Source organism: Prionailurus viverrinus, chromosome F1, assembly GCF_022837055.1.
Source record: "Prionailurus viverrinus isolate Anna chromosome F1, UM_Priviv_1.0, whole genome shotgun sequence".
Taxonomy (NCBI): domain Eukaryota; kingdom Metazoa; phylum Chordata; class Mammalia; order Carnivora; family Felidae; genus Prionailurus; species Prionailurus viverrinus.
The window spans coordinates 19,585,237-19,611,636 of NC_062577.1; the positions used below are offsets into that span (position 1 = coordinate 19,585,237).

The 26,400-nt window shown below is 36.1% G+C and overlaps 2 protein-coding genes across 5 annotated transcripts in view; one reads left to right on the top strand and one right to left on the bottom strand.

The window, feature by feature from the left end:
• The window catches only part of ODR4 (odr-4 GPCR localization factor homolog), a 33,123-nt gene extending 22,183 nt beyond the window's left edge, over positions 1–10,940 (bottom strand). The window contains exons 1-4 of one of the 2 annotated variants that reach the window (XM_047839678.1): positions 10,745–10,940; positions 7,921–8,041; positions 4,913–5,050; positions 1,124–1,219 (exon numbers count right to left, since the gene is read on the bottom strand). In XM_047839678.1, coding sequence (XP_047695634.1) covers positions 1,124–1,219; positions 4,913–5,050; positions 7,921–8,019 — 333 coding nt within the window. In that variant the 5' untranslated portion in view covers positions 8,020–8,041; positions 10,745–10,940. The remainder of the gene's footprint in view (positions 1–1,123; positions 1,220–4,912; positions 5,051–7,920; positions 8,042–10,744) is intronic. The other variant, XM_047839679.1, reaches the window with a different exon arrangement.
• A 206-nt stretch (positions 10,941–11,146) lies between these two features.
• The window catches only part of TPR (translocated promoter region, nuclear basket protein), a 66,680-nt gene continuing 51,426 nt past the window's right edge, over positions 11,147–26,400 (top strand). Inside the window, exons 1-14 of one of the 3 annotated variants that reach the window (XM_047839670.1) lie at positions 11,147–11,162; positions 11,539–11,847; positions 13,916–14,020; positions 16,323–16,396; positions 17,897–17,993; positions 19,514–19,617; positions 20,241–20,405; positions 20,885–20,977; positions 21,629–21,709; positions 21,789–21,876; positions 22,593–22,733; positions 23,165–23,256; positions 23,529–23,726; positions 25,803–25,910. In XM_047839670.1, the coding sequence (XP_047695626.1) occupies positions 11,697–11,847; positions 13,916–14,020; positions 16,323–16,396; positions 17,897–17,993; positions 19,514–19,617; positions 20,241–20,405; positions 20,885–20,977; positions 21,629–21,709; positions 21,789–21,876; positions 22,593–22,733; positions 23,165–23,256; positions 23,529–23,726; positions 25,803–25,910 (1,497 nt within the window). In that variant the 5' untranslated portion in view covers positions 11,147–11,162; positions 11,539–11,696. Of the gene's footprint in view, positions 11,163–11,458; positions 11,848–13,915; positions 14,021–16,322; positions 16,397–17,896; positions 17,994–19,513; positions 19,618–20,240; positions 20,406–20,884; positions 20,978–21,628; positions 21,710–21,788; positions 21,877–22,592; positions 22,734–23,164; positions 23,257–23,528; positions 23,727–25,802; positions 25,911–26,400 lie in introns of those variants that run through there. The other 2 variants (XM_047839669.1, XM_047839671.1) reach the window with 2 other exon arrangements.

A 26,400-nucleotide genomic window follows, 5' to 3' on the forward strand; every position in this document is an offset into this window, starting at 1 on the left:
GTCTAGACTTATACTTCAAAATGTCAAAAAGGATAAACAACTGTGAAAGGTACATTTATTTTAAATGGAAAAAACAGCAGAAAGTTGAGTAACTTGCCAGGGGAGGGGAATATCTCCATTTTCTTCCCTTTTTCCTTTAGGTACAAAGATTTAATACAGGACATTTGAGAGGAGAGAAGATTACAAAACTGAAGAGTCTGTAGCATCTGTGATTCTTATTGGCTGCACACTTTTTTACTAGGAAATGTTTTTTGGAGATTCTGTGGGGTTTTGCATTTATCAAGATTATAGGGTCCCCTTCTCTCTTGGGGTGGGAAAGAACTTTATGAAGACTCATTTGGATCCTGAGTGCTAAAAGAGATGAAAGGTGCCTGTACAGAGTTTGCTTTAGATTTGGGCTTAAGGGAAAACAGCTTGTGGACCTTCATAATTAATTATGGACTATGTTACCCAATTCACTGATATAGGAATAAAACAAAAAGGAGGGGACTAATGATAGTCCTGATTAAGTATCTGATAGTCCAGAATAAGTATCTGATTATGTTTTACTCTCAGAATCTTGAGAAAATTAACACATGAAGAATCACAAAACCTATTAATTTCACATTATAGCAATCACTTGGAACTAAAAGGAAGTTAAGCTAATAGGTTTAATTTTAAAGATAATTTTTTACTATCATGAGACAAGTCATAGTGGTTTAACAAGTACTGTCCAATAGTAGTACTCTGCTAGAACTTCCATTTAGTTCCAAGTGAATGAGGAGGGCACTTGTTGGGATGAGCACTGGGTGTTACAGGTAAGCGATGAATCATGGGACTCTACTCCCAAAGCCAAGAGCACACTGTATACACTGTATGTTAGCTAATAAATTATGTTTAAAAAAATAAAATTAAGTTAAAGCTATTTTAAAATAGCTTTGATTGAAAATAGAAATATTGACCTTTTGTTACACTCAAAATACTATGCAATCAGATGAAAAAAGCTGTTTTAACATAATCCCAGCATAAAGGATTATGAAATGCTAATCTAAAATATGCCTAGGATCATTGCATATATGTATAATCAATTCAAATAAGATGTAAACCTTGATCATCTTAAGAATTTTTGATATTTCAGACTTACTCTACGCAGGGCATTTTGAAAATCATTTCCCATTTCTAAAGTCGTAATGATAAATACTCCAAGAACTAAAAGTCCCCCTGGTAGCATTCTGGACACCTAAAAATAGAAATATAGTATTAGCTAACATAAGCATTTGGCATTATATGCAATGTTTGGTGTTTGAGAAGCTAAATACTAAATCCACAAATACTTACTGAGTACTAACTATATGTATACCCTACAGGTATACATATACAGGTATACAGGAGCTTTGAAAAACTGGTTAAAATACTAAGAAACAGTTGATAACCATGATGAATGGGGTGTCAGTATGTACACAATCTTTCTAAAGTGTCCTTAATTTTTGTCTTAAAAATACTTTATAACTTAAACCCTTTAATAATGATACCCTTTAGTTACATCAATAAACAAAACCCCTTTCTCACAAGATGAAAGTATCTTGTGAGATACCTTCTAAAATTTTTCAATGGCTTCCACTGTCGGTCACCTAAATAATACATAAATTTTATCTACTACTAGTATTTCAGAGTCTCCAAAATCTAGCTAATCAGATATTCAGAGCCTCACTTGATGCTACTTTTCCCTGAAATATTCAAGTATCATTCAAAAAGTTCTGTTTCCCATACATGTATCCAGCTTTCTAATTCTAAACCTTCACTCCAGCTGCTCCCTCAGCCTGAACTGGTTTTCCTTTATCCTTCTACATGACTGAACTCTACTGTACGTCAAAGTCAGCTTGACGAAGCTGCCTTCCCTGATACTTTGATCTCCCAACTCTACAAGACTCTGGTGTTGTTTTCCCATGGAGCTTATCACATGAGCCCGAGCTATAATCATTGGTATGCGATGGTCTGGAAGTTCTTTAAGAGAAGAAGTGATCCTCAACTAACTCTCTATTCCTATAATATTCAGAAGAATGTTAAAAGCCTAGGATTTGAATAGAGGGCGTGTGACTTGAAAATCCATTGTTTCCTATCTTTTTTGTTTACTTCAATTTTTGTACCTATTTATTACATTGGGTATGAATGTTATTTCCAATTTTTCTTTACTCTAAAATAAATGTTTTTTATTTTAGACACAGAATCTGAAACAGGCTCCAGGCTCCAAGCTATCAGCACAGAGCCCGATGCAGGGCTATAACTCATGAACTGTGAGATTGTGACCTGAGCCGAAGTCAGACACTTAACCAAGTTACCCAGGCACCCCTTTACTCTAAAATAATATTGTAAAACTTCTAGCAAGGCTTTCTATGTTCATGGCGTTATTTGCTTAGAATAAATTTCCTGAGGTGGACTTATAGATTATGAAGTTATGCATATTTTTGATCCAAACTACTAGTTTGTCCTCCACAATATGTTATTTCCCTTCACATGACTGTGGCTAGTTCTTAATACCATATGGATTTCTTTCTATCATCTAAATTCAGAGATCAAAATGCTTTGGTTATTTTTTTTGTGTGCTCAGTGCACAAGAAAACTGATCACAAAGTTAAGTCTTCTTACATACCAGTCTATTCCTTAATATATTTACATTGTGTCTGCTGGTGGTTCCCTCAGATTTCATAAATTCTATTCACTATAGTAACATATGCTTGACATATAAATAAAGAACAAAGTTTTCATATTTAGCACAGAAAATCTGTATGTTTTCAAAATCACCGTAACACATAAAATTAGTGATTTCTTTCTAGAGGCAAAACGGTTAACATATTTTGCTATAAAAATTTTATGTTCGTGTGTGTGTGTGTGTTAGTGTGTGTGTGTGTGTGTGTGTGTGTGTGTATGTGTAAACACATACAATATATATCTCTCTATGCATATATATATATATATATATATATATATATATACATGCATATATAGTATACACTGCATAAGAAACCAGAAGAAAAATTAGAGTCCAAAGTTACTTAGAAACCATTGTGAATTTAAGTTTGAAATATTATTTTCATTAGAAGATATCAAAAATTTCTTGTATTTTTTTTACTACACACCACTCCTATTACACATACAAACATACAGATAAACACGTGCAACTCTGAAAAATTTAAAGTTGATGGGAGATGGAAATCATTATTTTACATTACTCTAACATTTCCTATTAGTTGATATAATCCATTCAATAACTACTTTTAAGTGAATTCCCTCTCACCCACTCCCAAATCTTTTTCCTCCTTATATAAAGGCAACACCATCTTCCTAAACATCTGGGCTAGAAATGCGTCATGTTTAGCTTCTTTCTCAATAGCTCTTCACTCCCAGTCTACTTGGTCACTAAATCATCTTGCTACTGGCTCTGTGACTGGAGCGTTTTGGCAGTGAAGTTTTAGCTCACTGCATTAGTTAACTCATGCATTCATTTATCCGACATTTTGGAGTTCTTCTTGTAAACCATGGAAATACTACACTTGGCACTGAGGATATACCCATAAACAAAACAGACATGACCCGTGTCCTCACAAAGCTTAGAGTCTAGGACGGGCTCACATCATCTTTTTTTGAACTATTACAGTAACTGATATTCAGTCTCTCTACCCTCCATTCACACTGTACCAAGGTATTGAAACTATCTCCTCAATTATTGATCAATCATATTAACTCCTTCTCTAAAGGAAGCTCTGAAAGTCTACCACAGAGCTACTATCTACCAAACAAACTCCTCACTTCTTAGGATAGCGCTCCAAAACCATCCATAAACATCCTCACAGCCTTATGTCTAAAACTACATTCTTTTACATATCCGGTGTTTCGATTGTAACCAATTGCTTGCTCTTCCCCTAACATGCCTTTAACATTCATGCCTTTGGGTCATTTATTCATACTATCCTTTGTGTCTTCAGTGTGTTCTCTGACTTCTGCTGGCAGTACTATTCATATTGCAAGTTTAGAACCTTTTGTGAACCTGTTTGAATCTAGCCATTGGCAGATATTTAATCATTCACCATTCCATATTCTTACTGTACTTTTCTACTTTTATCTCATTTCTCTTACAATTGGTTTGTGGTAACTTTGATTACAACATACATTCTAAGGACATAAAAAAAAAAAACCTATCATTTTATTCTACATGAAGTCTTTAAAACAATCTGACCAGCAACTATATTATCAATAACTAGTATTATTTTAGTATTATATTATTATTGTTTTATTAGTAGTATTATATTATTTTAAAGAAAACTCAGAAATAAGCTAAAGGACAAATAACAAAGACAGGTTAAAAACTACAATGGATAGGGGTGCCTGGGTGGCTCAGTTGGTTGAACATTGAACTTCGGCTCAGGTCATGATCTCATGGTTCACAGGTTCAAGCCCCACATTGGGCTCTGCACTGACAACTCAGAGCCCTGGAGCCTCCTTCACATTCTGTATCTCTCTCTTTCTGTCCCTCCCCCACTTGTGTGCACACTCTCTCTCTCAAAAATAAATAAATAAGCATTAAAAAAAACCCTACAATGGATAAAGATTAGCAATAGAAAAGCAGAGCATATAAAATCAAAGGCTTTCAAATGAGACTGCCTGGTGCTGGCTTCGGCAGCACATATATCAAATCAGCCTGGGTTCAAATCCCAGTTCCATCACTTATTAGGTAATATTGGGTGACTTAACCTCAAGTAAGAAAATGCATTTTTAAATTAGACACAAGATATTTCTATCTTTGATGTACTATGCAAGTTTTGAAAACTTAAAAACAAGTACTCTGAAATCCTAGTCTAGTAGTCTGAGGCTGAAGTGCTTTTATTTTGTCAGTCAATAAGCACAACTTAACTCTATAAAAAACAAATATGATGACCTGGTTGGCATGTTCTGTGGCCCATTCTTCATCCAAGTTATCCAACTTAGCTTTTTGTTGATGTTTGAGGTTCTCATTTTGTTCCTCTTTGGGTGGCGTTCTAGTGGCAAGAATGACATAATCCTTTTGTGAAGAACACTTAAAAACAAATTAGAAAAGCTTATTAGAGTCTTATCTGATCGAAGAACATAAAGCTCTTACAACATGCAAAAATAATATATGTACAGCATAAGTTGCTAATACTTGCATTACAACAGAATTAACAGGGAAACCAATTATCATGGATAACTTTGCAATGTTTCCCTTGCGTGTCATTTATATACATGATATACTTAATATCAGATCTTCATTTGCTTGGACATCCTGAATGTGAATCATATAGTGGTCCTTTAGTGGTTCTTAAAAACAGTTTACTGAATGAGTGAATGTACTGCATTTTAACTAAAAGATAAAACGCTTTGTCAATTTTCTAGTTATCATATTTATTTTCTAAATAATCTGAACAGATTGGATGGCTCAGCAAATATAAAAATTCAGTAAAATAAAGCAACAAATTATCTTGTGTGTCTTAGTTTCATTGAAACAATGATAGAGCGAATTTGTACATGTTTGTCCACAGAAAAACAAACGGGATTTGGGACACATAATTGAAGTGATATCAGATTTATGTTCCTCAGTTTTAATAACTGTTAAATGGTAACCAAAGGTGAGCTATCTAAAGATAAATTTAGGGGGGCTCCTGGGTGGCTCAGTCGGTTAAGTGGCCAGCTTCGGCTCAGGTCATGATCTCGCGGTCCGTGAGTTCGAGCCCCGCGTCAGGCTCTGTGCCGACAGCTCAGAGCCTGGAGCCTGTTTCAGATTCTGTGTCTCCCTCTCTCTGACCCTCCCCCGTTCATGCTCTGTCTCTCTCTGTCTCAAAAATAAATAAACGTTAAAAAAAAAAAAAAAGATAAATTTAGGGAACTTTTAATAGCTCAACCTCCTTACAGTGAAAGTACACTATAAAGAAAAAGTAAAAACAAGGCAGATAAAACCAGTTAGCATGGTGTCATTCTCATACATGACCTGAAACTCCTATTATGAGTGTCATCCTGGAATAGAATACAAAGGAAGAGAAATTATTTCTACAAAAGTAATTTTTCCAGAAAGTTATATTCATATACACACAGGAAAAGGTAGATGCTGATTAAGAAAGCAGAACTTTAAAAAAAAAAAAGAAAAGAAAAGAAAAAACTGACCCAGAGAGTAGGAAACAGGCAAGCTTGAAGAAGGAGAAAGTGATGAGTTTAAGTAGAAACATACCGGAAGGGATGAAAAGGCAATAGAAGGAAAGACTAGACGGAAGATCTTAAAACGTGAGAGGCTTATTTGTAAGATGGTGGTTTTGCCAAGCTCTAAAAGCCTATACGAGTAAGGCAAGTTTGGAAAAGGGTACTTCTCCCTGACCTTTTATCTTTACTGACTACGTCTTTTTCTGAGACTCTCATTCCCTTAAACTTTCTTAAATAAAGGGTAGTCGAAAACCTTAAATGAAAAGTTCCTAAGGTACCTGGGTGGCTCAGGTAGTTAAGCATCTGACTTTAGCTCAGGTCATGATTTCATGATTCTTGAGTTCGAGCCCCGCATTGGGCTCTGTGCTGACACAGTGCACAGCCTGCCTGGGATTCTCTCTCTCCCTCTGTTCCTTCCCCAGGTGGGCTCTCTCTCTCTCTCTCTCTCTCTCTCTCTCTCTCTCTCTCTCTCTCTCAAAATAAACACATAAATTAAAAAAAAAAAAAAAAGCTCCTAGCAAAAAGAGCCCCATATTGGATGCAAGTAACCTGAATCACAAAGTAGTTCAGATTATTGCCAAGAGGTACTTTGGCTACCTAATGTGAGGCCTCATAGGGTGGTATTATCTGTGTGAACAGTACAGGGTCTACCCTCTGCGTTACAAGTTAGGAAATCAGCTGTATGAAAATCCTGAAAATGAACCGGTGTCTCAGGGCTAGACTGACATTAACTAGGCTCATTCAGAATGATGCTGAAAACAAGAATATCATGAAGGGGTGTGAACACATGACTCTTCTGGACAGTACATTCTTTGTAAGTAGGTAACAGAGGGTTATAATTATAACCAAATTATAAAAGGAAACAGCTTGAAAATCTGGATAGAATCAGAACAAAAAAATTAATTACACAATTCGAAGATTCTAAAGCATCATGATAAAATACTCAGAAAGAAAATTATTACAATAGAACTTTTTGCTCCTAGGCATCAAAATCAAGCCCTTGGGCCACAGTGCACTCTTCTCTAACTAGTGTTTAGATGGAGGTAGGCCAGTGTGTCTGTGACTCTCCTTTTGTTGTCGCTTTATACTCCTGACCAGTCCTACCTGCTGATTATATGATAAATCAGCAGGTGCTTATGCTTTTTAACATAACTGTCCAAATCTCTGATCCATTTTGTGTTGATTTTTAAGGCTTAACTCTAAAAGGGAAATAAAATTTGTCTAATTTTCAAATTTCTCCTATTCCCTTTTCCTCCCTTTCCACTGAATCAACATTAAAAAAAAAAAAAATCAGTAAAATGGACACCATAGCATGTAACAAAGACATGCCCACTATCGCCACCAAGGTTGAGATAAGATAAACAATGGGAAATAAAGTTGTCAAAAGCTACTTTTGCAAAGAATTAGACAACCAGGAATTAATAAAGATTAGATGAGAGTATAAAACACTTGGAAAGACATTAAGATACATATAATCTGGTCAGTAAAATTCTAATTTTGGGGTTTCTTTTACATTATAATTTACTTTTACATTATCAAAAGGAAATGTGTTCTCACTTAACCAAACTTGGGGTCTGTCCTGCTTCTCTATATTTTTCCTCAAAGATCCATGTTAAGTTCTTCTTTTACATTCCATTCTTCCATTCCCTAACCTTATGCTTATTGTTAAACAGCATATTTTAATTTTAAATAAACAAGTAATTTGTTTTATCAATAAATGCACTAAAAGATACATACCTGTCCAATTAAAAGACCAGAGACAAAAGCCTTTCCTTGAAGATTTATGTTTGAAAGATACTGGCCAACAGCCTCTTCTACGATGTAGGTTCTTCCCATTACTGAGAACTAATTCTATCTCCTAAATTATGAGAAAAAAATATACAGCATTCTTAAGTATAAGTATAACTTGCAATGTTTTTGTCATGGAGGTTGTATACAGACAGAAGTGGTACTACCCTGATTCTATCCCATGCCTTGCAGAGATTGCTTATTAAATAGGGAATTCTTTCCTGCAAAGTTTAAACGTAGCTTCAGAGTCCTCAATACAGTGTTGCTGGAAATGATTACCAATCAACTAGAGTTGACATAAAAGATAAAACCCACTTCTATAGCTAAGATAAGGGAGAGGAAACCAACCTAGCAGTCAACACACCTATTTTTTTTTTATTTAATTTGCTACTCCTTAGTTGTAACATCTTTGATAGTCTAAGCTGAGCCTCATTGTACTCATTTCAAAAACAGGAAAGAAGACAATTTCTGAGCTGCTCATTGGGAGATAGAATCAAATTCATTTACTCAATAAGCATACTATGAAGAACTACTATGTGCTAGAAATTGAGCCAGGTCAGATGGCACAAAGATGAATAATACTTGACCTCTACCCTTGAGTAACTCACAGTCTAATTAGAATTATGAAATTTGATAAATAGCTATGCAAGAATAATGAACATTTACGTGGTTTCTACTTTGTATAAAGCCTTGTTCTAAGTACTGTACATGTGGTAATATCTAATAGTCACAAAAACTCCATGAGGTAGGTACTATTACTCTACCCCCCCCCCCTTTTAATAACCCTTGTTTTATAGATGAAGGAAAAAAAAAGGAACTTGCTCAAGCAGCAAAGCTGGGAAGTGGCAAAAGTGGAATTTCAACTTAGGCAGTCTAGCTCTAGAATCCATGTCCTTAAATGCTATGTTCATACTGAGGAATCATAGTTGGTGTTTCAATTAACCCTTTACTAAGGGTAACTTCTGTTCTGCTCTCTCTTTCCAGTTTATGGATGACAGCTGCAGCATTTTGAATAGGAATAAGAGTCGTCTGAGTTCTGGAAAAGATTTCAAACTTTTGGCACAATAAAGCCAAGGCAACTAGAAATATGCTGCAGTGGCATATCTGACACCCGTAAAGAAAATCACCAGTCACAATGATTTTTCCATTACTCCAAAAGTAAAGCCCAGCAAATTGGTTCCAGTTTGAAACTGTCTACGGGGTGTTGTTTTTTCAAAAAGCCTGTTCAGTTTTGTCTCAAAATGCATTACATTTCTTCCTAGCTCTTTTCCAACAACTGTGCAAGTAAATCGGGTTTGCACAAAATTTCTCTTTAGACTAAGTCTAGAACTGCCTATCTAAATCAGTAACGCTGCTATAAATTTAAAGGCTTTCCATTTTTAATAGTGCCTTAACATATTAAACTTTCCTCTTCTTTCATTGTGCTATTCTACTTTTCCTTCTGTCTTAATAATCCTTAATTCTTCAAGAAAAAGCAGTGACAATGACTCCAAAGTAATGAAATGTAACTTTGCAATCCTATTTTTTTCCAAACTATCACCTAGTAACCATATTACTTTACTTTAGTGCTTCTTCAAAACTTTTTAGGGGCGCCTGGGTGGCGCAGTCGGTTAAGCGTCCGACTTCAGCCAGGTCGCGATCTCGCAGTCCGTGAGTTCGAGCCCCGCGTCGGGCTCTGGGCTGATGGCTCGGAGCCTGGAGCCTGTTTCCGATTCTGTGTCTCCCTCTCTCTCTGCCCCTCCCCCGTTCATGCTCTGTCTCTCTCTGTCCCAAAAATAAATAAACGTTGAAAAAAAAAAATAAAAAAAAAAAACTTTTTATAGCTGACCATACTTTACAAAAGACCCTACTAAAAATGTACATCTTGCGTAATACAGTTCAATTTATCCTGAAATATTGTGTGACAGCGTAAGCTATGCAAATTGTCCGAGCACTGTGACTTGAGACAGCTCAATCTCTACAAAAGAGAGATTTCCTAGTCTACAAAATAAAGAATTTGGATCAGGCAAGTCTGAAAACCCATCTAATTTTAGGACTCTGTGAGTCCAAACACAGAATATCTGCATTTTCCAAATCACGAATAGTGGGCTAAGGACCCAAGACAGTGCTACCCATACCAGCAACCTTAGTTAACATGCTTACATAAAATACTTTGGAGAAAAATCAATCTTTCCTTACTGATATTCACAAAAGGGCTGCTGCTGTGGGAACTGCAGGAGAATGACATTAGGAATACTTTATTTGCAATAAAGGACCTAATAAATTCTTTCAGAGGCATATTTAAATATGAAATAATCTACAGGTCGGTTTAAAAATCACAGGATTACGATCTGGAAACAAGTAGTTCTGTTGTAGAAGCAGGGTGATAAGCGGTTTTTAACAGTGTGTTTTAAAACTTTTGTTACAACACAAAACTTTTGTATATAGTTTCTCCATTCGAGAAGTAGAAACATATAGTAACACTTTCTGCAGTATCACCTTAAAACAAAAAAAAATGAAACGAGCGCCTTAAATTCCTGTTGGCTCACTGTTACTCCGCTACACACACACACACACACACACACACACACACACACACACGCTCTAAGTATGCCGTTTTAAACAAAGTTAAGTTTTGTCAAAGCTGGACTTCAATGTCGTGCCGGAGTGTCTGCCCATATGTTTCTTACACTCGGTCTCTTCCTTACCTCCTTCCTTCAAAAGGAGGTTCTCTGAGCCCGAGTGCACACACTCAACCCTCACACTCACGTATTACACCCGTAGGCCGACTCACCTGCAGTTAGATTCTGCACGCATGACAGGCAAACCTGTCGAACCGTCCGTCCTCCCGAGAAAGGGGTTTAAGGTGCAAGAACCAGCCTCCTGGGGCCAGATTCCCCTCGGGTCCAAATTCCACAGCCAATGAATTCATCAGAAAGCGACAGACTTCCCACACCTCACTTCCCACTCCAAACCCAGGGTCTCGGGAGTCAAGTGGCGCATACTGATGACGCACGCTGCCCCCCTTCCTTCATCGCAGCACCTCAGCCAAAGGGACTGCGGTCGCCACCCCGCCCCCTTCCGGGCGCCATTGAGAGCGTGGCGGTAGCCCGGCGCCTGCCGTTCAACCGTGTTCGGACCGATGCCCTCTAGTGGCTCAGTGTCTAGAAGCCGCCAAAGAGGACGACCCATGGCATCCCGGAGCTTTGACGGTAAGGTCGCCTGGCTCTTCAGGGAGGGACGTGAGTTGACGAATACTCCGTGGCGCCATCTCGCGGACAGTAGTCGTATGGCCTGAGGAGAGCCGGGGGGGCGGGGAGAAAAGAGGAAGCGGAATGGGCGGTGCGCAATCAGCCTCACCGAAGGGATTGAGGAAAAAAAAAACACCAAAACACTACGTTTCCCACAGGTCTGTGGGGCTTGAAGCGGGTGGACTGGGGAGCCGGAAATCGGAGTGCCCGGCCGGGTCAGAGGCCGCCTCTGAACTCGGATACCCAGGGTGCCCACCTTCCGGCGGCTGCGCGCGCACTTCGGGCGCGGGCGCTGTGGCGCGTTCGGCGGCGCCTAACGCAGGACTCGATTTCCCAGGGTCCCGCCGCGGGAGTCTCCGGCGGGCAGGCGCGCGCGAGCCCCGGAGCGAGGTGGTCGAGGCGGGCGCCCAGGCTTCTGGGTCCTCTTGGTCTTCGCCTTTCTTCTCCGGTTCTGCTCCGCCGGCCGCTGGCCCCGCGGCCCCCGGCCACATCGACATGGCGGCGGTGCTGCAGCAGGTCCTGGAGCGCACGGAACTGAACAAGCTGCCTAAGTCCGTCCAGAACAAACTTGAAAAGTTCCTTGCCGACCAGCAATCCGAGATCGATGGCCTGAAGGGGCGGCATGAGAAATTTAAGGTGGAGAGTGGTAAGTGGCGACGCTCTTCCCGCCCTTGGTTCTGGGCCCGACCCCGTAGCCATGGCTGGTCTTCTCCCCTTGCAAGCTGGCTTTCTGCGTACGACTTCGCGGATGGCATCGCTTCCCTGTGCTGCCTCGCCCTCCTGTAGGCCTTCTCTTACCTGCTTCCCTCACAGTTTGAAATGAAGGAGCCCTTTTGTTTGTTTTAAACTGAATTTACATTTAGCTCCGTTTTCTTTGTAGTTAGAGTAGTCTCACATAGGGACACTTAACGTTGTTCGGCACACAAATTGTGAAGATCTGGGTTTCTTTACTCCGGACTGGCCGGAGTCCGCGCGACCCCTCTCCCTCTAAGCTTAGAGTACCGTGTCTTTAGGTTGCACGTAAAATGCTAGCGATTGCCGCTCAGTTTTCCGGTCACCTGCCTTCAGAGGCCTTTGTCGAACTGACCACTTGGTGCACCTAGTTCTGTTTTTTTAGCCCTTCGAGCGGATCCAGCAACGACGTAGATATTCACAAAAATGAGTAGGTGCATAACACAGCGCTGGAAACGCAGCGGTCGTAAATAGGTTAAGTAAGTTTGATACATTGGATTTCTCTGTAAAAGCTGGAGTTTACTAGAAAGTATATCAAGACCTGCTTATAGATACCTATAGCAGACCCTCAAGTAAAGTTACCGGCGACAGTGACTTGAACATCCTTGAAGAGAGATTAAGACCACCGTGATTATCGTTAGAAATACAAACTCTGTAAGTTTCTTGGTTTGGGGGGGGGGGGGGAGGTGATGGTGCTGTTTTTGCTAAATTGATTGAAAATTCTGAATACATTATCACTTCAAAAAAATGTAATTATCAAGCAGAATTGGTGTTACAAAGTAATTCCCTGGGGGCGCCTGGGTGGCCCAGTCGGTTAAGCGTCTTAGGCTCAGGTCGTGACCTCACGGTTTATCAGGTTTATCAGTTCGAGCCCGGTGCAGGGCTCTGTGCTGTCAGCTCGGAGCCTGGAGCCCGCTTCGGATTCTGTGTCTCCTTCTCTCTCTGCCCCTCCCCCGCTCATGCTGTCTCTGTCTCTCTCTCTCTCTCCCAAAAAATGAATAAACGTTAAAAACAATTTTTTTTAATAATTCCCTGAATCCCAACACTGAAGGTTGTATACGGCATTCTTTTCATTAATTTATACATAACTATCCTTTGTCTTCTATGTACTTGATACTGTGCCGAACAGTACACATGCAGCCCTTCCTGTGTGAAGTTAGCACAGTTTTGCGTAAATTTGGTTATTTTATAATTTCAGGTGTATGGGTCTGTTTACACAACCTTTTAAAACAAAGCAGTTTTTAATTAAGTATTCTTTCTCCATTTAATAAGGTTTTTTGTACGTGTGTCAGCTTTATGCTAAAAAGTAATGTGTGGGGAAAATACTAAGATATTTACTAATATCTTATTATCTTAAGATATTTACTAGTAATTTGTAAGTAAGTAAGTAATTTGTAAGTAAATATCTTAAGATATTTACTAGTAATGTGTGGGGAAAATACTAAGATATTGCCTACCTTGAAGAATTTCAGTCTTGTGAATAGAGAAGTAATTTGTAAAACTCTCTTTAGTTCTTGTTTTCTTTTATATACGTGTATATGTTCATATATACATATATAGATAAGTATATAAGGAAATGTTAAAGTCCTTTCAGTGCTCTGTGTATCTTTACTTAAATTTTCTTATTTGGAGTGCGATTCAAATACTGTCTTAACTAGGGGCGCCTGGGTGGCGCAGTCGGTTAAGCGTCCGACTTCAGCCAGGTCACGATCTCGCGGTCCGTGAGTTCGAGCCCCGCGTCGGGCTCTGGGCTGATGGCTCAGAGCCTTGAGCCTGTTTCCGATTCTGTGTCTCCCTCTCTCTCTGCCCCTCCCCCGTTCATGCTCTGTCTCTCTCTGTCCCAAAAATAAATTAAAAACGTTGAAAAAAATTAAAAAAAAAATACTGTCTTAACTATTAAAATCAATGTTATTAAAAATAAGTAGCAGTATTGACAGTATGTGCACATGTGTGTTTGATTTTTTTTCTCTGCTCTTCTGAAGAACAACAATACTTTGAGATAGAGAAGAGGCTGTCCCACAGTCAGGAGAGGCTTGTGAATGAAACCCGAGAGTGCCAAAGCTTGAGGCTTGAGCTCGAGAAGCTCAGTAAGTATCTAATTGTGTCCTTATTTTATTCTTGGAGAATGGAGATTTTTAGATACCTTTTTGTGTGCCCTGGAAACATTACTATTTATGAAAATACTGATTGTCATAGGGCTTAATGGTCAGGAGATCTGAGTTCCAATTCTGCTGTTAAAAAGTTCTTTGGCGGGGCGCCTGGGTGGCTCAGTCGGTTAAGCGTCCGACTTCAGCCAGGTCATGATCTCGCGGTCCGCGAGTTCGAGCCCCGCGTCGGGCTCTGGGCTGATGGCTCAGAGCCTGGAGCCTGTTTCCGATTCTGTGTCTCCCTCTCTCTCTGCCCCTCCCCCGTTCATGCTCTGTCTCTCTCTTCCCAAAAATAAATAAACGTTGAAAAAAAAAAATTAAAAAAAAAGTTCTTTTGCCACATGTAAATCATAACATATAAAATGTTTAGAACCACCTGTCCGTCTGCTTACACAACTGTACAGATCAAATGAGAGATGTTTGAAAGCATTTTAAAAAGTCATAAAGCATTATGCAACGGAAAGTGTGATTAAGGAGAGTGACTTTATTATTTGCATGTTGAAGATTAAAGCCTATTAATTCTATTATTATAATTTTAATTGTCACAATTTTTACAAATGTGTATGAATTCCAGGATATTTCCTCTTTAAGGCCCATTTCTTGTGAAAGATGAGTAATTTCCTTTTTAATTAGTTTCCTTCTATCATTAAGTTCTAGAAGGTACACAAGATCTTGAAGGTCGTGGCATTTCTTAGGAAAATGATGTGTATTATATGTTTTGCTTATTATAGAAGAAAGCAAATGTCAGGAAAGAGCTTTCTAGAGTAGGGACATGGTATTATTAGGGATAGCTGGATTTTTAATTTGATTGGGAACACAGAAGCTAATAATCAAGAGAATGGTTAACACTTCAACCTTTTTATTTAACCAGGTCCGTGGCCATCGAGTATTTAGGTCATAGTTTTTTTCAGCTCATTTTGAAGCACTTAATTTTTTTAAAAAATATGACATATATGTACGATGGTATATATACACATGTAATGAAGGTATAAGCAATTTCTCGAGTAGCTACATCTGGTTCATCCATCTGTATTCTGTTTTGGCATGATAACTAGGTCTGTAGGGCTGTGGTACTTAAGAATTTCAGGAAAATTACTGGATTATTGCTCCTTTTATGAGATCTGGAAAAGATGAGGGTAACCTATCATTTGTCTTCTATGTACTTGATACTGTGCTGAACAGTACACATGCAGTCCTTCCTGTGTGAAGTTAGCACAGTTTTGCGTAAGTTTGGTTATTTTATACTTACAGGTGTATGAGTCTATTTACATAAGGCATCTAGTATGGCTTCTAGGAGTATACAATTATATTTGTGTTTTTTTAGTTTGTCATTCTAAATCTGCGCTTTTGGAAGGCAGCAAATGATACAAGTGTGAAATAGAAAGTTTAGACTAATTTAACAAGATTTTTCTGTATAATAAGCATCTAGTATGCCTTCTAGGAGTATACAATTATGTTTGTGTTTTTTTTAGTTTATCATTCTAAATTTGTGCTTTTGGAAAGCAGCAAATGATACAAGTGCAAAATAGAAAATTTACACTAATTTAACAAGATTTTTCTGTATAATAAGCCAACTGTTTAGATAGAACTTAATATCGGAAATAGTGATAATGTATTTAGTCATTAAATTGCTAGCATGTAAATAATATAGATGTATTTTAATGGAGGAAAGTTTGAGGAAGTATATTTTTCCTAGTTACTTGTGTGCATTTAAGGGAGAGACTGTACAAGGAAAGATAGACCATTATGAGTGGAGATTGTGGGTTTGATAATTCAGTATCAAGCATAACTTTTTCCCTCCATGGTAAAGGCTCTTTTTAAAGTGATAAACAAGCTGAATTAAAATTATCCATTATTGTTATTTGCTCTGTATACATTTTCTATACTTTAAATGTTGTTATTTACTTTCTTGGTTTTGTCTTTTTTTACTCAGTTTTCTTATTTGTAAATATAATTTACTCTTTATGATTGACTCAGAGATGTCCTTGAAAAATGATAAACGTGAGAACTGCATATGCGTTTTCCTGTAAATGTTGGTTAGAATGATCAAAAATGTGATTTTGGAGACAGGATAGCACATTTAAACATTTGGTCTACAAGTAAACTTGGAATATTCAGGAATTTGGAATGTACAACTCGGTCTTTTTGAGTCTCAGTTTCTTCATTTTGAAATACATATGGGTGGCAATTGGATGAAAACCGTCATTGCAGTTTTTAAGTTCATAAAATTCTTTTTATTCAGACAATCAACTGAAGGCACTAACTGAGAAAAATAAAGAACTTGAAGTTGCTCAGGATCGCAATATTGCCATTCAGGTAAAAGTTATTTTTGTGAATAAAGCTAACTATAAACATGATACTTGAGGAAGTATTCTATTCTGGTTGTGTTTACTCATTACTTAATGGGAAAATGAAGCATGTTCTATCACTAAACAAAAATGCATAAATATATATTCCTTAATTGGTCCTTTATGTGTTTTATTGATTGAGCATTTTTTTACTCATCAGAATGTATTAGTGCTTAATATAAAAGGGAACTTGCTTTTAACTCTGTAGTTCTTAAGGTTGTGATTTTTTTCCAGAAATTCACATTGTAAATAAAGTGCCATAGAACTGTAGGTAGGATAGACATTCACAGATTTATCTGTCCACCTACTTAACCTACCTAGAAATTCTCTAATGTTTACTATTGCTCAGGCAGTATTTCAACTATTGTGATCTGGTTGGGGATATGGGTGAATCCATATCATAATCATTTTAGAGTAGTAAGAAGAATAACAGATGGAATATGATCATGAGGATTGGTCACCCATTGGTTTAATAAAGTGGTCATAGTCCGTGAGAAACTAGATGGAATGTCAGCCTCTTGCTATTGCTTTTTTAAAACTTGTGTTTGATTTGAAATTAAAATGTACTTGGTATATTAAAGGTACTTACAATGGGAAAGAGTGCTAGACTTAATCCAATAGAAATTTAAAATTTTCTGCATAGAACTAAAACACAAGGAAGCTATTAAGTATTTTTCATTTAAAATATGACTGTTTGGATCCTTAATACATGACTGCTTTCATCCTTAAAGAAAAATCATTCAAGGGGGAAATGGGCAAAGGAATTAAAAAAAAAAAATCAGGAAGCTGCACAAATGGTCTATGGCAATGTGAAAGGTTGCTCTACTTTACTTGTAATCAGAAAAATGCAAAAAAATAACAAAAAAATTTTTAAGGAAAAATGCAGATAAAACAATCAGGTAATTATTTTTTTACCTCTTCCTGTGAACATTGATTTCTTTTTTTTTTTTTTTTTTTAATTTTCAGTTCTGGCATGAGTGGCTTGAGATTGGTGCTTATAAATCAAAGCATATTAATTGCCATTATCTTGCTGTAAAACAGTTGACAAAAGATATTAAAGGTTTTAAGACATTCCATTTCTAGGGCTCTTTCTTAAAAACAGAATTTGAACCAAGGTGTAAATACAGTGACAGTCATCATAATTGTATTTTATGGCAGCAAAAAATTAGAAATAAAATGTCCTGTCTACCAAGTCATGTTTAAGTAACTAGGACATGTCCAAGTGATAAATAATGATATGGGAAATTTTTTCATAAGCTATGAAAAATAATTTTTAAAACTGCAAAATATAAATAGAAGTGTTGAGATTATGGGTAATTTTTAAACTTTTAAATGTATTAAGTTATAAGAAAAAACCAACCATTCTTAAACCACAGCTAATGTTAAAGTTCTGTGTTCAAGTTCCTATAATGATTAATCAACTTTATTTTTTAATTTAAATGTATTATGCTTCTCCTTTACATGATAGAGCCAGTTTACAAGGACAAAAGAAGAATTAGAAGCTGAGAAAAGAGACTTAGTTAGAACCAATGAGAGACTATCTCAAGAACTTGAATATTTAACAGGTATGAGAAAATACTTTAGGCTCTAACTTCACTCTTTCCTGTCTCTTCTTACAGTGCTAGGAATTAATCCTCAGTCCGTTTCTGTTGCTGGTGTTTCTTTGTCATAGCACAGAATATAGTTCAATGTAATATCCTATTGTGTCTGCCACTCGTTTGTCTTTAGATCATTACCAAGGTTTTAAAGCAGTGTGTAGATAAGTATGCATAAATGAAAAACATCTCTAAGAAGTTGTAATTTGAACCAAGATTTACATGCTAACACTACAGCGTTATTTATCACATCAGATTGGAAGCAGTTTAAGTGTTTAGTTGTAGAGGCTAAACTCCTTCATTTTATACAGACACACTTGCTGGAATAAACTGTCCATAAACATTCAATATGTAGAAGAACCTGAAAGGAGAGCTCATATTTAAAACTACAGACTGAAGGAGTTATGAGGCAGGAACATAAGCTAAGTAATACACGTACGTAAGATAGATAGTAGATAGTATGTGAAACAGTTGATGTTTTAAGGTAAACATGACTCTTAAGCAGTTTAATGTATCAAATTCCCTTTGGTTACTTTTTAAAAATTTTTGAGGTTTTATTAATGGAAGAATTTTCAATTATTTATGTTGCTATACAGTACTATTCAGTTAGGTAACTATACTTTTCCAGTCTCAGAAAAGTTACTTCAGAGTATTTGTTGATGAAGTTGATCAACTAATAGGTAGATAAAATTGAAACTTTTTTTTTGTTTGTTTATTTTGAGAGAGAGAGAGAGAGAGGATATACATACAAGCAGGGGAGTGGCAGAGAAGAAGAGAGAATCTCAATCATCAGTGCAGAGCCTGATGCAGGACTTGAACCCAGGAACCAGTTGGACACTAACCAACTGAGCCACGCAGGTGCCCCGGAATTTTTTTTAATAAAAACTTTCATGTAGGGGAACCTGGTTGGCTCAGTCAGTTGAGCATCCAACTATGGCTCAGGTCCTTATCTCACAGTTTGTGACTTTGAGCCCCACATAGGGTTTACTGCTGTCACTGCAGAGCCTGCTTTGGATCTTCTGTCCCCCTCTCTTCCCCTCCCCCACTCATGCTCACTTTCTCTCAAAAATAAACATTAAAACAAAATTTAATAAAACTTTGCTGTAAAGAGTATATAGAAAACTAAGCATGTACATGTTCTGGCTCTGTTGAGTAGGTTTTTGTTATCACTGCTTTTTAACTTAAATGGCTGTTTATGAAATTTTAATAGATCTGTAAGTATATATCAGGAAAATTAATGCTAATTTGCATATTTAGCTTAAGATACTGCATTTAAAATAACCAGTGTAAGTTATATGTTGGCTTGGGTGCACAAATTTGGTTTATCATCTGCATGTTTAAATTAAATTTATAACTAAGTATGACAGAAACAAAGAAGTCGAGAACTACTTTGTATTAATTGCTTGTATTTCTAGAGATGTATCTTTGATGTTTGGTTTCTCTGAGCATTAATTAGTCATTATTTTCAAATTCTCTTCTGACCTTTCTAGAGGATTTTAAACGTCTAAATGAAAAGCTTAAAGAAAGCAATGCCACAAAGGGTGATCTTCAGTTAAAACTGGATGAACTTCAAGCTTCTGATGTTTCTGTTAAAGCAAGTAACAAATAATTTCTAATGCACAAAATACAATGTTTGCTTAAAACTCCCTAAATTAAATTTTAAATGTGGGCAGGTTATCTATGAAGTGATTAAAATCTGTGTTTTTGTTTTTGTTTAATATCAGGGAATTAATTAAATATTATGGCCATTTTATTTATTTTTTTTTTTATTTTTTTTTTTAAATTTTTTTTTTTTCAACGTTTATTTATTTTTGGGACAGAGAGAGACAGAGCATGAACGGGGGAGGGGCAGAGAGAGAGGGAGACACAGAATCGGAAACAGGCTCCAGGCTCTGAGCCATCAGCCCAGAGCCCGACGCGGGGCTCGAACTCACGGACCGCAAGATCGTGACCTGGCTGAAGTCGGACGCCCAACCGACTGCGCCACCCAGGCGCCCCTATTATGGCCATTTTAATGGAAGTGTTTATGTGATGTTTGTTTCTTATAGTTCTTGATATGATTATCTTACCTGATTACCTATTTTCTGTTAAGAATGCATGCAAATACTTATTTCTGTTAAAATAAGATTCTGCTTGTGTTCTTTAGCTACAGACAAAATCTTTTATTAGCCCTATATTGTCTTTAACTGTAAACATGATTTTCTTGGGTATTTTTAGTATCGAGAAAAACGTTTGGAGCAAGAAAAGGAGTTATTACATAATCAGAATACATGGCTGAATACAGAGTTGAAAACTAAAACTGATGAACTTCTGGCTCTTGGCAGAGAAAAAGGAAATGAGATTCTAGAGCTTAAATGTAATCTTGAAAACAAAAAAGAAGAGGTAAGTTAGTAAAACTTTTTTTTCATTTTGGTTAAAACTTACATTTATGTGCCAGGTTATTACAAAAATATTCCATGGGTATACCAAATGAAATGTATTATAATGTTAGAAATGTGGAGGACATAACTCAAACATTTGGCCTAGGAAATGAACCAGTGGCATATAATTAAATATTTTAAGATCTTCTTTGATGAATTTTGATACTCTCTACTATTTTTTTATATATCTTTAAGACATGTTTAAGAAGTGGTGATAAATTTTGTCAACTAAATCCAAGTGTGTTGTTCTGTGAGCTGTTATTTTTCATTCTCTTACATATACATATTTTATATGAAATCCTTTTTTGGGTTTGGGGATTATTTTGCTTTCACTTGGCAGCTAAACTTTATGTTTATCGAAACATACGTTTATGTTATGTAATTGAAAATTAGTTTCAGCTAATACAACATCTTCCCTCTACCCAACTCTCTTCTTCCTAGGTTTCCAGAATGGAAGAACAGATGAATGGCTTGAAGATGTCAAATGAGAATCTTCAAAAACATGTAGAAGAGCTGTTGACCAAACTAAAAGAGGTATAGAAGACCACTTTAAAATTTCTCTTTTATAAAATCGTCAAAGCATTTATGAGGCAGGGCGCCTGGGTGGCTCAGTCCATTGAGCTTCCGACTTCGGCCCAGGTCACGATCTCACCATCTGTGAGTTCGAGCCCTGCATCGGGCTCTGTGCTGACAGCTCAGAGCCTGGAGCCTGCTTTGGATTCTGTGTCTCCCTCTCTCTCTAATCCTCCCCCACTCATGCTCTGTCTCTCTCTGTCTCAAAAATAAAATAAAAAAAAAAAACATTAAAAAAATTAAAAAAAAAAAAAAAGCATTTATGAGGCTATTATTTTTAAAATGATCTCATGTTGTGAACTATTTCTGGCTCCATAAAATGGCCAGGATACTGATATGATGTAGCTAGGTTAAAATAGCTAGACCCAGAAAAGGCAATCACGTAGTTTATCCAATATCCAATATATTGTTTGAAAATGAGTATGGTTAATTTTAGTATTTATGTATTACACTTTAAGATAAAAACATTTTTGTTTTTAAGGTAATTCACCTTTATCATGAAAATTGATGTTAATTTTTATCTCTTTGCAAATTGTATTTTTTATCTTAGTCTTTGATAAGCATTCTAAATTCAGTTCAGATGAGACTGCTGTAATTGGGTCTTTTTTGCAGGCCAAGGAACAGCAGGCCAGTATGGAGGAGAAATTCCACAATGAATTAAATGCTCACATAAAACTCTCTAATCTATACAAGGTAAATGCCCAGCCTCACATTTTAGTGTCCTACTGTTGCATTTTTGGATGTCAAATAACTTTGTAAGATTAAATTTTAGAGTGCTGCTGATGACTCCGAGGCAAAGAGCAATGAACTGACCCGAGCAGTAGATGAACTGCACAAACTTTTGAAAGAAGCTGGAGAAGGTAAGATTTAAATTATGGGGATTATTTTTGGTTTTAGATAAAAGGTGTTTTTTTTTCTTTACATTTGTGTAGGTTGTTGGATTTGGAAGGCAATCTTATTAGAGACAAAATTTGGTATAGAAGAAAGATTCTTGGAGTAAGAAACTTTGAATTCTATTTTCAGCAGATATTTTCTATTTTGAAAATAGAGTTAGCTACTAGTTTTCTGTTTTTTTCATCTTATAATCCTATATATGGTCTGATTTCTAAAGGAAATTTTTCTTCCATTTATGAGACACTTACTTGAGTAGTTTGGGTATTCTCTTACTCCATAAATAAGCCTAACATTTCAGTTTGTAAATTGTGTCTTTTAGGGTCTTTGATTTTCTTATATTCTTATTTGTAATGTAAGTTATTTTCGTATGATCTTTTTCCAGTCATTTTCTGTGTTCTAAAGATCAGAATAAAATCAAAGAGATACGTAGAGCCACTTCTTTACAATCTGAATTTCCCTTATTTTCCCCTTAGATTGGAGACATCCAAAGGAGAAGTAGATTCACCAGGCTAGGACATTTAAGGAATGTAGAGCAAGAGCTTTCAGAGGGTGACTGTCAACCATAGCCTGTCTACAATTTAATGTTGTCTACTGAAGGGAAAAATAATGACTCTTCTGTTACATTTTATAAACTTCCAAGATTTTAATTGTGTTTGGATATTGTCTTTAAAAACGTTTTTAGCCAATAAAGCAATTCAAGATCATCTTCTAGAAGTGGAGGAATCTAAAGATCAAATGGAAAAAGAAATGCTTGAGAAAATAGGAAAGTTGGAGAAGGAATTAGAGAATGCAAATGACCTGCTTTCTGCCACAAAACGTAAAGGTATAGATTAATAGGTACTTAATAAAGGCTTGAATGAAGTACTAGAACTTCCTACATAGTTCTTACTAATTTCCGCTAATAGTATTTCTTTATCATGTTGTGATAAAGGAAACTCCATTAATTTATAGAATTAGAATTTTTTACTTTAAAATTAATATCTATTAATTTTTACTATATTGTCAAGTATAATTATCATTTGATCACACATAATTTATGTGTCAACTTCCAGAATGTCTATAACTATACTTAACTGCATGATTTTTAGAATTGGATTATGTTACCTGACAATTTGATACCCCATTGTAAAATCCACATAGGAATTTGTATGTAATGCTTCATAGGTGTCACATTTTACTCGTTTTGAAAAAACTGTTAGTGGCTTTAGTTTGAAATATTACAGAAATACACTAGATTCCTATGTCTTGGCACAGGAGCCATATTATCTGAAGAAGAACTTGCAGCCATGTCTCCTACTGCAGCAGCTGTAGCTAAGATAGTGAAGCCTGGCATGAAATTAACTGAGGTAAGAATGGTATTTAAATCTTACTGTTTTCCTTCAGCAAAAGGAAATTTGCTGAAATTTAATGCTGAGAAAAATTATTCTTAAAATCATCTGATGATTTCTTGGAACATTCCAAGAAAAGCTTTCTTGGTTTCTGGTTCTTATAACATAGTAAATAAACATGAACGTCTTATGTAAGTGCTAACACATGTTTATTATGAGGCTGTATCAATTACAGGTATATACTTCTGTTGTTATGCTCAGATTTGAAACAATCCCTCTTCTCCTTTCAGCTGTATAATGCTTATGTGGAAACTCAAGATCAGTTGCTTTTGGAGAAACTAGAGAATAAAAGAATTAATAAATATCTAGATGAAATAGTGAAAGAAGTTGAAGCTAAAGCACCAATTTTGAAACGCCAGCGTGAGGAGTATGAACGTGCACAGAAAGCTGTGGCAAGTTTATCTGTTAAGCTTGAACAAGCTATGAAGGTTGGTTCCATTCTTAAATTTTAGCTGTGGGAAAAATATAGATGACACATGATTTACTAGGTAATTCTTTCCTAGAATTAAAGTGTTTGAGTTGGGAAAGGCTAATCGTGCTTTTTCAGCAATAGAGTAATTCTACTTTATTAAACACCTGTAACAATGAAATGTTCTATTCTTACTCTGCTAAAATTATGGGAGCCTTTTATATTTTTTAAGATATTAGAGATGTTTTCTGTAGGATTCTCTAGTGGATGATGAATCGCCAAATCCCGCTGGGCTTCTCTTCAAATTAAAATAACAGTCTCTTTGTAATAGAACTCTTTTAAATTTGTCACAGTCATTCCTTGTCAGTCAGGTTCTGATATTCTGTCTAGAAATGGTAACATTGTTTGACCATAGAGAAGAACTCCTTTTTTATAACATTTCATAATTTGGCAAATATTTATGTACATTATTTTGTTAACTGTTCTTTGCCAATTGGAAGTACCAAGGAAATTCACAAATATCTTCCCTTTTAAGGTTCCTTTTTATTAGATAATGATTAAAAAACTTTCTGATAATTTTGCTTTTAGGGTACAACTATTAATATTACTGAGAAGTAGTCAAAGTTTATTAAACAAATTTTATTGAGAAAATTCAGTTAAATCCATTTGTATCTGCTGTTCTAAACTGATCAGTTTTTTTTTTTTTCCCCTGGAGATTAGTATAAATAAATAGGGTCCTTAATTCAAACTTAAAATTTTGTTGCTGTTGCTATTATAGTTTAGTTGTCAGTTTAAATCAGGGTATATTATATTTAATGGTCTCTTTCTCCTGCATTATATGACATCTGTCAGTCTTGCCTTGACAGAATATTGGCATTTAAAATCTGCACACACACACACCCCCAACCCCATTGTTTGAAAAGAAGTCCCTTGGATATAATTACATCATCTTGAGTTTCTCACTGTTGAGAGTGTTTTGCCTGGAGCTTATTGTCTGAAGAGGATAGTGAAGTAGAGGGGCAGATGTTCATTGTGGAAAAAACCTATTTGTTTTTCACTAATGTGCAGGTATAACAATAAAAATCCTTTACATACTTTTTTAAAACTAGTTAAAGAATTTATAGATAATTTCTGTATCTTCTTTATAGTAGAATCTTTTGTCCATAACCAATATCATGTGTCCTCCAGTCTAGATTCTGTGATGTTCATTTGTTAGATACTTAAGAGTTTTATAACCAAATTGCTTCTTCCTTGGCATCGTAGTTAATCCCATTTTAAACTCAGCAGATTTGTATCATTGCCATCTCATGAGTATTTGCCTTCTTCATTTTATCACATACTTGTTTCTACAGAAAATGGTTTATGCATACCTTTAGGGCAGTGCATTCAGGTACTTGAAACCACAGGATACATATGAGCCATCTTTCACTTGGATAGTATTTAAAACATTATTATGTAAAAAAAACTCATCAAGAGGCAAAATTTGTATGGATTTGAGTTAAAGCATAAGATTTCAACAAATTTTGTGCTTTTTTCAGGCTTGTTAAAAGTATGCCCCTAAATCCCTAGTGATATTGTGATGCGAAACTTAGCAAGACACTGCTTATACTATTTTTTTTTTAACATAGACTTGAAACATAGGCTGTTGCTTCTTTAGAATTAATTCCTGATGCCTTTTTTATACAAGTCTTATGCATCCCTTACCCAACATTTACTTTTGATATGTATTCGCAGATAAGTAACGTATTAATGATTAGCATTATAATACAGTCCTTTGTTTTCATCTCGGTAACACAGCTTTTGAGAGTATTTGTGATGTTATTTGATATACACTATTAATTTCATGTGGCTGTATAATTGTAATTTACGGTTAATTCTGAGTGGCAAATTCTCCATTGTTTGCATTAGCATAATGATAAGCAGTACTTGAGATATTAAGAAGTGTATGTGTTCATATTTGTAGAGAAGTAACTGTTTAGAAACTACTATTTTATACAGAAGTAGTTGAGCACTGTGTATTTTTTTTGTTCATATAACTATTGGTATAGATCTTAGAAGGGAATACAGAATTTTCATTAGAATTTATGTTTTAAAGGAGATTCAACGATTGCAGGAGGACACTGATAAAGCTAACAAACATTCATCTGTGCTTGAAAGAGACAATCAAAGAATGGAAATACAAATAAAAGATCTTTCACAACAGGTTAGAATTTTTTGTTTCTTTTCTCTTTTTTTTTCTGTATAGACTGCCCAGTAGTGATCGAATCTGCAGGTATCTAAGATAGAACTACTGCATCTGAAGTTCTCATCAGTTAGGGATACTACTCTAACAGAATTATAGGCTAGTCATTGTTTTTTTGTTTTTTCATCACCCTTCCCATTTGTATGTTAAGTACTTGATAAATTTTCAAATTGCAAGTACCGATTGTAATAAATGAAATAATTCAAGGGTAAGTAAAAGTTTCTGCCTCCTACTCAAGTCCCAGAATATAACCAGTGCTAACAGACTAGTTCTTTCACGTCTTTTTTCATATATATGCAGACACATGTGAACATTCATGAACATGTATAAGCATTCCTTGTTTTTTGTTTTTTGTTTTTTTAATTTATTTTGAGAGAGCACAAGTATGAGCATGGGAGGGATAGAGAGAGAGGGAGAGAGAGAATCCCAAGCAGGCTCCGCATTGTCAGTG